Source organism: Daktulosphaira vitifoliae, unplaced genomic scaffold, assembly GCF_025091365.1.
Source record: "Daktulosphaira vitifoliae isolate Bord-2020 unplaced genomic scaffold, ASM2509136v1 Scaffold_5, whole genome shotgun sequence".
NCBI lineage: Eukaryota > Metazoa > Arthropoda > Insecta > Hemiptera > Phylloxeridae > Daktulosphaira > Daktulosphaira vitifoliae.
In genome coordinates, this window is record NW_026099576.1 from 6,451,650 (window position 1) to 6,462,931 (window position 11,282).

Genomic DNA, 11,282 nt, shown 5'->3' on the forward strand with positions numbered 1-11,282 from the left:
TAACTAGGGGTCGGTAATTCAATTCTGGTCTCTGCAGGATAAAAAATAGGCCCATCAAAAATCGATGTTTGATTTACTTAACGGATTTAGGATAATACCAATTTTCAAAAAGCTGACCCAGGACAAATATTATTTTTTTTTCTTTAAGTCCATTTTCAGAAAGACGTCCCAACGATCCGAGTACCTCATAGTTACTCAAGCCACCTTGTATGAGATGGCTTCTACCCCGTGGAAGCTAATTAGAAGAGGAAGGTAGGCCAAGGCTACTCATCATCAAATAGCCTAGACCCGGAAAGCAGGAACGTGGAAAGAGGCGAAAGGAATCTGACTTGGGCCTAAGAGACCCATGCCTGGGAGACGAGGAGGCTCCCGTGTAGCGCCAACCCGTCAACAATAAATCAAATAANATATTACCAGATATTCCGGTGGCAATTGACATAATATGATTGTTGTTTGGGAATGTACAATTTAGCGTTTAGTTGGGTTTAAACAATATAGCGTCAAATCAATTACCTACTCTATCACTTGTATTTAATATACACAACACATTAATGATACAATAAATAAATAAACTCACACATACACAAATATGTATTTATAACATTGTGTCTAATGCAAGTATAACATGATAAAAAGTAACCATAAAGTGAAAAAAATTGGAAAATAAATTTTAGTACTCATATTAAATGTAATGTAACTCGAAAAATGTTTGTTTAAATGAAAAAATATAAGATTATTTTTTTGTTTATAATTGTCTTTTAAGTAAATCAAACATCGATTTTTGATGGGCCTATTTTTTATCCTGCAGAGACCAGAATTGAATTACCGACCCCTAGTTACTAGAATAATATACCAAAACGCCTACTCTACGGCACTTCCTATCTACTCTACACAACGATTACATAGATTTATATCCAACCAGAATAATTTTATTTTTTATACATTTTAAACAATTTAAAACTTACCCCAACGTTAACACGCCTTTAACTTTTAAATATTTTTGTACTAACAACTGACTTTTAAACAGCTGTTTTTTTTTAAATTATAAGTATGCCTAGTGATTAATAGTGAAAATAAATATTTACTTTGCATAGTTTCACCATAATTATTTGAACGCGTATGACTCAAGACGTATTTTGTAAAGGTTTTTTTCGTAATTTCTTCATTAAGTATTCCCAAACAACAATCATATTATGTCAATTGCCACCGGAATTTCTGGTAATCTTTTTCTTTTTCTTTGTTTTAATCCCAACTACTTGGGGTCGGCCACCCTTATCCTAAGATTCCACTTGACACGATCTCCCACATCTTCTACGCTCACATCAGCTGTCCTCATATCGCATTCAATAACATCCCTCAATCTCATTTTTGGTCTTCCTCTACTTCTTCTTTCTTCAACATTTATTTCTATAACTATTCTTACAGCTTCCGATTGTTCTCTCCTCATAACATGACTAAATCATCTAAGTCTATATTCTGTCATCTTATCCACGATTGACGCTACACTTATACTCCCTCTTATATGCTCGTTCCTTATTTTATCTTTTCTAGTCACTCGACTCATCCAACTAAGCATTTTCATCTCTGCTACACTCATTCTCTGCTCCACTTTCTTATCAACCGCCCAACACTTTGAACCATACATCATAGCTGGTCTTATTACAGTCTTGTGGAATTTACATTTTAGCCTTATTGGAATTCTCTTATCGTATAACACACCAGATGCTTCTCTCCACTTCATCCACCGCACATAATTACGTGTCTTACATCCTCGTCAATACCACCACTCTTTTGCACAACAGACACAAAATACTTAAAAATCTTCATCTCTCCATCACATCCTCGCTTATTGTCACTGACCTCCTCATTTCACCTACCTCTTGTTCCTCATTGTCACTCGTACTCTACATACTCTATTATATTCCTACTTATTGTTAAATCCTTTTCTTCAAGAGCTGATCTCCACACCCCTAGCCTTTGATTAATTTCCTCTCTATTTTCTCCTATTAACTATATCGTCAGCAAATAATATGCACCACGGCACCTCTCCTTATATTTTTTCTCTAGCAATTTTATCCATCACTATAAGTAAGGGCTTAAAGCAGAACCTTGGTGCACTCTTACTCTTACCCGAAAACCTCATCATACACATCTTCTGATATATTTATGTACCTTTTTGGGACTCCTTTTCTCATTAATGCCCACTTTAAAACCTTTTTTGGTATCATACGCTTTCTCCAAATCTATAAATGCCATACACAGTTTTTTCTTATTTTACCTAAACTTTTCTATTAGTTGCCTCACATAAAATACTTGCTTCATTATTGATTTATCAGACATAAATCCATACTGGTTTTTAGATACCGATGTCTCGGTACATATTGTTCATCAAAATCGGTCCAGCGAGAGCTGAGATTGAGCGTTCACAGACACAAAAAAAAAACACATCATTGTAAAATTAATACCTTCTCAGCTTCGCATTAATATGTCAAAAGATCACAAATCGTATCTAGTCGAAGACATTACCCTCAAAAATTGAAAAAAATTCCCTCGTTCCCCGCAAACGGGGGAAATCCCCCAAAAAATTACAAATTTAAAAATCGCTAATTTTCGATATTTTTTAAATTTTTTTTACTTAAAAGTGCCATAACTTTTTTAAAAATTTTATTTTTACTTTCATAATTTGTACTAACAAATGACTTTTAAACAGCTGTTTTTTTTTAAATTATAAGTATGCCTAGTGATTAATAGTGAAAATAAATATTTACTTTGCATAGTTTCACCATAATTATTTGAACGCGTATGACTCAAGACGTATTTTGTAAAGGTTTTTTTCGTAATTTCTTCATTAAGTAACTTACAAATAATTATTTTTTAGTATTATTTATTTATTTCTGTAAATTTTTATTCAACATTTTGAGACCAATTTCAGTATGGACAATTTAAAGGTAATATGACAAGACAAAATAATGAGTAGATATGATTAATATTATACACATACAAATTGAAGCACACAGTATCATTACGTTTTTAGTGTTTCAATTGTTAATGAAATATAATAAAAACACAGATTTTATGTTGACAAAATATGACAGATCATTTATTTTATATACATTTAATGTATTTTCATGGGGTTGAGGGTATAAACGTATGTTTCGGCGTACGGGGTCTCAAGTTCGATCCCCAGGGTGCAATCGAGATTTTTTTTGTGATTTTCTCATTGATGGTGTCTGGTCTATAGTGCAAGCTGTCATTAAAACTCATCCCGTCCATCATTGACCTAGCCAACTACCATCTTTGACTCTCGAACATGTGAAAGAGGGTCCACCGGCCTTTGTAGAGTATTAAATTTGTATCATGTTAAATATAATGCACTGTGTTACTACTGATATAACTGTTAACTGTTAAATGTTAATTATTAACTGTGGTATTATCGCACCACTATATACTGTATCATGTATCAAACATTCTAAACATTTCATTTTATAATGTTTGATCGGGGCAAAAAGGACATTTTTCTAAATATTTACATGGCGACATAATTGTAACTAGCAATTATATCACATAAAATCATATATTATAAAAACTCCATGTACTGAGAAGGGAGTAATGTAGTAATTGTGAAACTATTCAGAACCTTCGTGCGTATATGCATTTTGTATGCTTATCCATTACAAGGATTTTAGATTATTTTATACTTTACATCACTACTTCACAGTATCAATTGATATTGTTTTAGTAGTATCATTGGTTTGAAGATCGAACGCCTTGAGTATTATTTTTAACGTTTAAAGTTTTTTGTATGTATATGTTAGCTTTTGTCTTATAGCATCGATTCTTTGATTTACACGGGTACAGGATTTAAAGTCTCTTGGTATGTAGGTGCGTTTTGATAATGATGTATTGTAGTATACTATTTTTTTAAATTCCTGCTTAGCTATTAGTCATTTTTTTTATGATAACCTTAGGGTTTTGGATGATACTGGAGCTCCGGTTGTTTGTATGAAATGGACAGTCATGCTTTGCGTTAATGTTGATGAGTTGGATTGATGACTTAAGTATATTTTTTAATCTGTCAGAATTGGTCTGAGTAGTATGCTTCATCTATTTCCTCGCTTTTATCCCTACTAAGACTTAGGATGAGGGAAGGAGAGGAGAGAATTAATGTACGTGTGTGTGTGTTAGCGGATTGATGAGAATGGGTACAAATCGCGTGTCGATGGTGTAAATGTATACTGGCCGAAATGCCCCGTGTGTTGTGAACGCCTAATTTTCGTTCATCGAGGTCGCCCTTTTAGTGTTTCAAAATATAATGAAAACACTGATTTTATGTTAAAGAAAAATGACAGAATATTTATTTTAAATACATATAATATATTTATATATAATACATGTATGTCACACTATGTGACATACGTGTTAACACTGTTAGAACTGTTAAATGTTAACTACGATGTTGTCACATTCTTATACATTATAATGGACATTTGAAATATTTCATTTTAGTATATTCTAGAATCTTTGTGCGTATATGCATTTTGTGTTGCATATCCATCACGAAAATTTTAGATTATTTCAGAATATCTACACGTCGAGTTATTCATATTAATTTAAATTTGTATAGTTGAAAATAAATAAATCATCCAAGTTACCCGTGTCAATAAATAGACTGAGCAATTCATCCAACAAAACGAACTCTATGTACACTGGCGTCAAAAAAACCAAAACGTTGACAGAAGTCAACAAAATTAGATTAAAGGATCAAAATACAGGTAAATATTTTTTTAAATAATTTTCTAATAAATGCTTATAGGTAAAATTATATCAGCTACTGAAACTCGGACAAATTTAAATATAAAATCTGCTGAAACTTCTGAAATAGTAGTAAACACACAAACGACGTCTACTGTTAATGCACCGAACAATTTCACCAACACATTCATTGAAAAATTGAAGCTAACACACGAGGAAACACAACAAAAAATTTGTAACGCTGACGTTGTATTGTCTGTATTGGCAGACTTTTTTAGTGAGAAACTTCAAATGATACGGAACATTCGTAAAACTGACTCCTTTAAGGCAACTAAAGAAGAATCTAAAAAAAACCCTATCTTGGGTAATGATAAAAATAACAAGTCTTTGCCTATAAGTAAGTTAGAGGCTTTAAAAGATCAAAACGCTATGAACTTACTCTCCGATAAATCCCATTCATTCGCCTCTAAGTCAGATGTTAAAAACATTACAAATTCGGTTACTACAAAGTCTTCTTCGCATTATGGTACAGCGAAAGTCAATCTTCCATCGAATAAAGCGAAATTCGTTTCTATGACCCCTGTTAAAATCCCAGGTAGTAAAGTTTTTAATGGTCAGTCAGAACATAAAGGTCATACCGCAGTTGGCGTTTACAATATGGCACCATCAAATCAAAACAACACAAACAATAAATTTGTGTCTAGGATACCCATAAGGATCAATGTTTCAAAAAATAAAAAAATTGGTAATAATTCAATTATTTCTATGATATTATTCACGAATAAATAATATTAAATAATAATTGAATTTTTAGGGAAAAGTTCATTTAAGGTTTCAGATTTATCCTTGAACACTGACAATACATCCAATACATCCAATAGTCACGAAGTTCAATGTCGTAGATTATACAATTCTACTTCTTTATATTCCACAGTTAAGCATGTGAATACCGAAACCTATACCAAAAATTGTGTTAAAAGGACCATTAAAATAACCACATATTATTGAAATTAATGACAGAGAAGGATAACTTTAATAATTACTGTTGTTGTAATATCATGGAACTACTACCTGAAACTCTTGAATAAACTTGTTTCTGTATGAAAAAAAAATGCTACAATATTAAACACTAGTCTTAAAGATTTTATTTCATTGTTAGTCATGAACATCACATTAATATTTATGTACATTAGTTGATATTTTGACAATTTTTTGTTTGTATATGGCCATAGTAGATGATCATAATGTAGTAAAGACTTAATAAATATTTATTTATATATATTTTTGTGTAATTATTATCCGTTTATTAGATCATTCATGTATTACATAATTAATAATTGAAATAGTGACATGGAGAAGATATTTAGTTTAAAAAAAAATTTATTTTTTGTTTTTTTATGGACAACTTAGAGTGCATACATATCCTTAAAGTCTCTGGCCAAAATAAATCTATTTCAGTAAAAACAGTAGAAAACAATACGACGCTCATTATAAGTTCACGCAATTTAGATAGATGGTTTTTCATTCTACTTTTAAATTTTGATTTTATAACCGAACTTTTCCCATAATAGTGTCTAAACTATTCTATATTTAATTATTTGGATATATTTCAATGTAATAACAGAAGCTGCAAGAACAGTTATAGAAATTAATGTTAAAGGAAGAAGAGGTAGAGAAAGACTAAAAAATAGAGGGGGGGGGTATTTTACTTAATGCAATATGAGGATGGCTGATGTGTGTTATGAGATAAGAGAATTCCAATGAGATTGAAAGATAAGTTTTATAAAACTGTAGTGAGATCAGCTACAAGTATGGTTCAGAGTATTAGGCGGTTGACATGAGAATAGAGCAGAGATGAGAATGTTTTGATGGACGAGGGATGTGGTTAGAGAAGATAGGATAAGGAACAAACATATAAGAGGAAGTATATGTGTAGCGTCAATTGTGGATAAGATGAGAGAAATAAACTTGGATGGTCATTGAATGCGATATGAAGACAGCTGGTGTGCGAGTAGACGATGTGGGAGATTGTGTCAAGTGGATGTTTAAAATAAGGCAAAGCCGACCCCAAGTATTTGGGATTAAGGCGAGAAAAAGAAGAAGAATATATTTAAATGTAATACATACATAACATATAGTAGTTGAATACATTCAACTTTTATTCAATGATTTTACTTACAGATAAGACTTAGTTAAGACGCCTACGTTTAAAAATTACTATGAATATAAATTATAATTAAATTATATTAAATTATAATTAAGAATAATATTTGCATTATTGTGTAATAAAGTGAATTGAAACTGCTCTGTTGTCAAATTATTTTACACTAATAAAAATATTTTAATACCTACATATATTTTACAATTTTCTATTAAAATTAATCACAAAAACATGAATGTTAAATAATGAAAGGCCAACACTCACTAAATGAGTAAGTAATATATTGAGCTACAGTATCTTTTTTAAATTTATACAACTAATTATTCTATAGTAATTCACTTAACTGTTATACGACATGCACAATGAATTTAAATTTAAATCTTTAAAATTGTTCTTTGAACAATATTATAAATAAATTGTCTTAAACAGTGGTAATATACCAAATTAAACATAATATATAATAAAACACAGTGAAAATTTAATAAACGTACAAAAAATTTTAATTTTGGAAAATTACAGTTATATTTTTGTAATTAAAAATATTAAATAACCCTAAAATGCTCAATTTTATGATTATAAAACATATCTTAAATTTTTGTTTGACAATTCAATGATGTAATGTAAGTCAATAAAACATTTTTTTTTTAATTTCGTATAAATATTTAGTACCAAAAATTAAATTTTGACAATAATATTATTCTTATACTACATATTATGTGTTTTCTTATATTATTATTTCACTGTATTTCCATTAATAAGTTATTATAAATAAAGGTCATTTAAAACTGAAAATATACAATTTTTAAAATCTAAAATGCATTAATAAAAAATCTTTAATAATAATGAACTTATAATATTCTTATGAAAGATATTCTAAGAGTTTTTTTTATAAATACATATAAAATTGTATCTATTGTACTAATAAATATATGTATATAATTTAGTACCAGAACAGCTCTATTAGCTCCAAATATATAAGAAATAATGAATTGACAGTAATTTTAATTGAAAATCACATAATAAATAACTCATAATAGTGCATATTTTGCAACATCAAAAAAACATCTCGAATGGCTGATACGTGAGATGGAATAAACTTCACATATTTTTGTGTTCTTANGAATGGCTGATACGTGAGATGGAATAAACTTCACATATTTTTGTGTTCTTAGAAAATTTTTAGGAAAACTTAAAAAATAAATGGAATAAATTGTATATGCTTTTATAATTTATTAAATAAGTTAAAATAAATTGGTTGTGAACGTGTATTGATGCATCAAGTTTATAATACATGTATAATACATTTTATGAATCATATAAATAATTATTAATCATATTATTTAAATTTTCATTAGAGAGAATTATGGCATTAACATGAAAAACCTTTTATGTTTCAAAAGTTTTATATGCATATCTAATTTTGATTCATGACACTTAAATTTTTTTCTATGAAGAAAATTATTATAATTTTATACAATAATATTACCTCACCTATTTCCCTTGATTTCTCACCTTTCCACTTAGTTTCCTACACACAACAAATGTTAACTTTTCTCCTCTTCAATACTTCTACTAATCTCTACTTCTACCAGTTAATGTTCCAGCATATTGTTTAATGTTTATGTTTTAGTTAATGATTAACTAAAATAACTAATCAAAAAAAATTTATTAAAAAGATCTAAAAATCCATTGTTAATTCAGGAGAAACGAACAATCATTTTTTTTTAGAAATGATTCATAAAGCAACATGTTTCCAAAAAGTTTGAAATATTATAGTCTAGTTGATATAATTTTGTAATTGAAACCTTTCATATCGAACTTGATTCGTCAATAAATACTTTGAAAATATTATAAATGAATGATTTTCATTATCTGTATGGAGAACATGGAATAAGTAACTATTTAATTGATAAATTATAATTTTGTTTCAATTTTTGAGGGTAATATCTTCAATGAGATACGAATTGTAATAATTTGACGTATCATTGAAAAAAATAGGTCAAGTTAAAGCATAGAAAATAAATAATATTCACAAAAAAATACCTTCTCAGCTTTACATCGAAACCAAACCCTAAAATATAGTAAAATAATTTTTCTATGAATAAGAAATTTCTTCTCACGAGGGGCGACTACAGTGATGACATCCTTGATCATTATTGAAGTTATTGAATCTAAATGAGATAAAAATCAAATGAGTTGAAAATTTATTCTAACTTAAAAAGAATTAAGAAAAATGCAAAAAAATTTAAATAAGTTTAAATTTCTATACTATATCAATTTGATTTATATAATATTCATGAAAATCAGTGTACTCCCCTTGTCAGGCATTTTAAAATAAAATACAAAACCCAGATTTGAACAAAATAGCATATTTTTGAATACGGTAGTCATTTTCACCATGAAGACAAATCTAGAGGTCAAATTTTTTTTTTCAAATTAAAGTATATTACATAAGTTTAAATGTAAGATATATATAAAAATGTCAGTATTTCTGGAACACTTTCAAAAATTAAATTGAAAATGTCCTAGTTTCAATACGTATGTTTAAAGTTTTGACCTCCATTGTATAAAGGCGTATGATCCGATTTAAAAAAAAAGTGTGTCAGATGAAAGTGGTATATAAAAATTGTTTATAAAGAAATAATAATAATGATCCATATATTTTTCCAAAAGTTATAGCAATATAAATTTAATAATATTAAATATAAAATCGAGAATTTTTTCTCGGAAATCATACGTTTTTCTTTAACTTTAAGGTCCGTTTTCACCACGAAGATAAGTTCAAAGGTCAAATTTTTTTTTCGAAATAAAATATATTACATAAGCTTTAATTTAAGGTATATATAAAAGTGTCAGTCTTTCCGGAACATTTTCAAATTAATTTTCAAGTTAATTTTTTGTGAAAAAGTTGTCATTTTAAATCCGCCCCCGTGGACAGGTAAAGTGTCAGATTTATAAAAAAAATATATCAAAAGATAGGTAGATACTTAAGGTATCTATAAAAACAAAAATTATATTGATTCGGTCATTTATAAAGAAAAGTTATGACAGTTTTAAGTAAAAAAAATTTTTAAAATGTCGAAAATTAGCGATTTTTAAATTTGTAATTTTTTGGGAATTTCCCCAATTTGCGGGGAACGAGGGAATTTTTTTTCAATTTAAAATTGAAGGGCTTGATGCAATACTTATCAAAAAAAAAATTGTTACTTTTTGTTAAATAAATACACTAGCCTGGTAAAATTGGTCCGGTGAGAGCAGACATTATCTATAGACAGATATAAAAATAAACGCACAGCATTATAACACAATACAATACCTTCTTAGTTTCACATCAAAACTAAAAAAATAATCAAAAAGTTGTTTAATAAATCTACTCAAATAAGCGTATTATAAAATTTTAAAAATTCATGTGAAACCCAAAATAATTTTTTTAGAAATGATTTATACAGTAACATGTTACCAAAAAATTGGTAGCAATTTCGGAATATTATAGAATGGTAATAGATCACATTAATAGAGTTAAATAATTAATAAATAACAAAGTAAAATTATTTAACTTTTTAGTTGAAACCTATTATCCTATTAAACCATACCGAGCGCCGATATATACACTTTACAGCATTGAACAGGAAATTTTATTATCTACTATTTATTTATAAATGTTGCCTGGACTCGCTTCAAAACTTTGTTAAAAGTACAAAAAACTTTTATTATTATTATTTATTATTTGCAACTAATTATTTATTTTTAACCATAATTATTGCGTTGTACGTACAATTTTTTAGTTTGTAACAATATTTTGATCCTTTTTGAATAAGTAATTTAGATTTTCTATAATAAATATCAGATTTTTAAATAACAATTATACGTATTTCCACAAAAAATAAATTTTCTATGCTAAAATACAAAGGTTATTCAATAAAAACTGAAAGTAAAATTGGTAAGTATCGATAAATATATTTAGACAAAAATTATAATTATTCCTTTGCAAAGTTCCTCCCACTGAGTCAATGCAGCGGTCCCACATCGAAATCTACTTAAGGAAGTATGCTGAAAACGACTTTACGTCAAGTACCTTGAAAAACGCGCTGACGGCATCGATTATTCATGTTGAAAGCTGAATTTTCGATCTCGAAACACTTTGAGTTTGGGAATCACCTAATAGTAAAAAAACCCTGAAACTATTGTAATTATTCTATTATAAAAGATAAAAAATTTAAAAACGATACTAAACATGTCCTCAAAATATTTATTTAGATATTGGTTTCGGATATTCATGAGCTTTTACTAAAATATAAGACAAATTCGTATCATTTTAAAAAATAATTAACCACTATAAAACATTTTCAAGGTATTACATAAGTTGTTA

The 11,282-nt window shown here is 28.3% G+C and overlaps 1 protein-coding gene across 1 annotated transcript; it reads left to right on the forward strand.

Moving 5' to 3' along the window:
* Window positions 1-4,686: 4,686 nt before the first annotated feature.
* Window positions 4,687-5,930, forward strand: LOC126907152 (uncharacterized). Its single transcript, XM_050688250.1, has 3 exons — window positions 4,687-4,772; window positions 4,829-5,497; window positions 5,567-5,930. The coding sequence occupies exons 1-3, from the start codon at window positions 4,700-4,702 to the stop codon at window positions 5,758-5,760; spliced, it is 936 nt and encodes a 311-aa protein (XP_050544207.1). The 5' UTR covers window positions 4,687-4,699; the 3' UTR covers window positions 5,761-5,930.
* Window positions 5,931-11,282: the final 5,352 nt, after the last annotated feature.

Coding starts and splice junctions, on each gene's coding strand:
- LOC126907152 (XM_050688250.1), top strand. CDS start 4,700: ATGTACACTGGCGTCAAAAAAACCAAAACGTTGACAGAAGTCAACAAA. Junction 4,773..4,828: donor ATTAAAGGATCAAAATACAG/GTAAATATTTTT, acceptor AAATTATATCAG/CTACTGAAACTCGGACAAAT. Junction 5,498..5,566: donor TTCAAAAAATAAAAAAATTG/GTAATAATTCAA, acceptor TTGAATTTTTAG/GGAAAAGTTCATTTAAGGTT.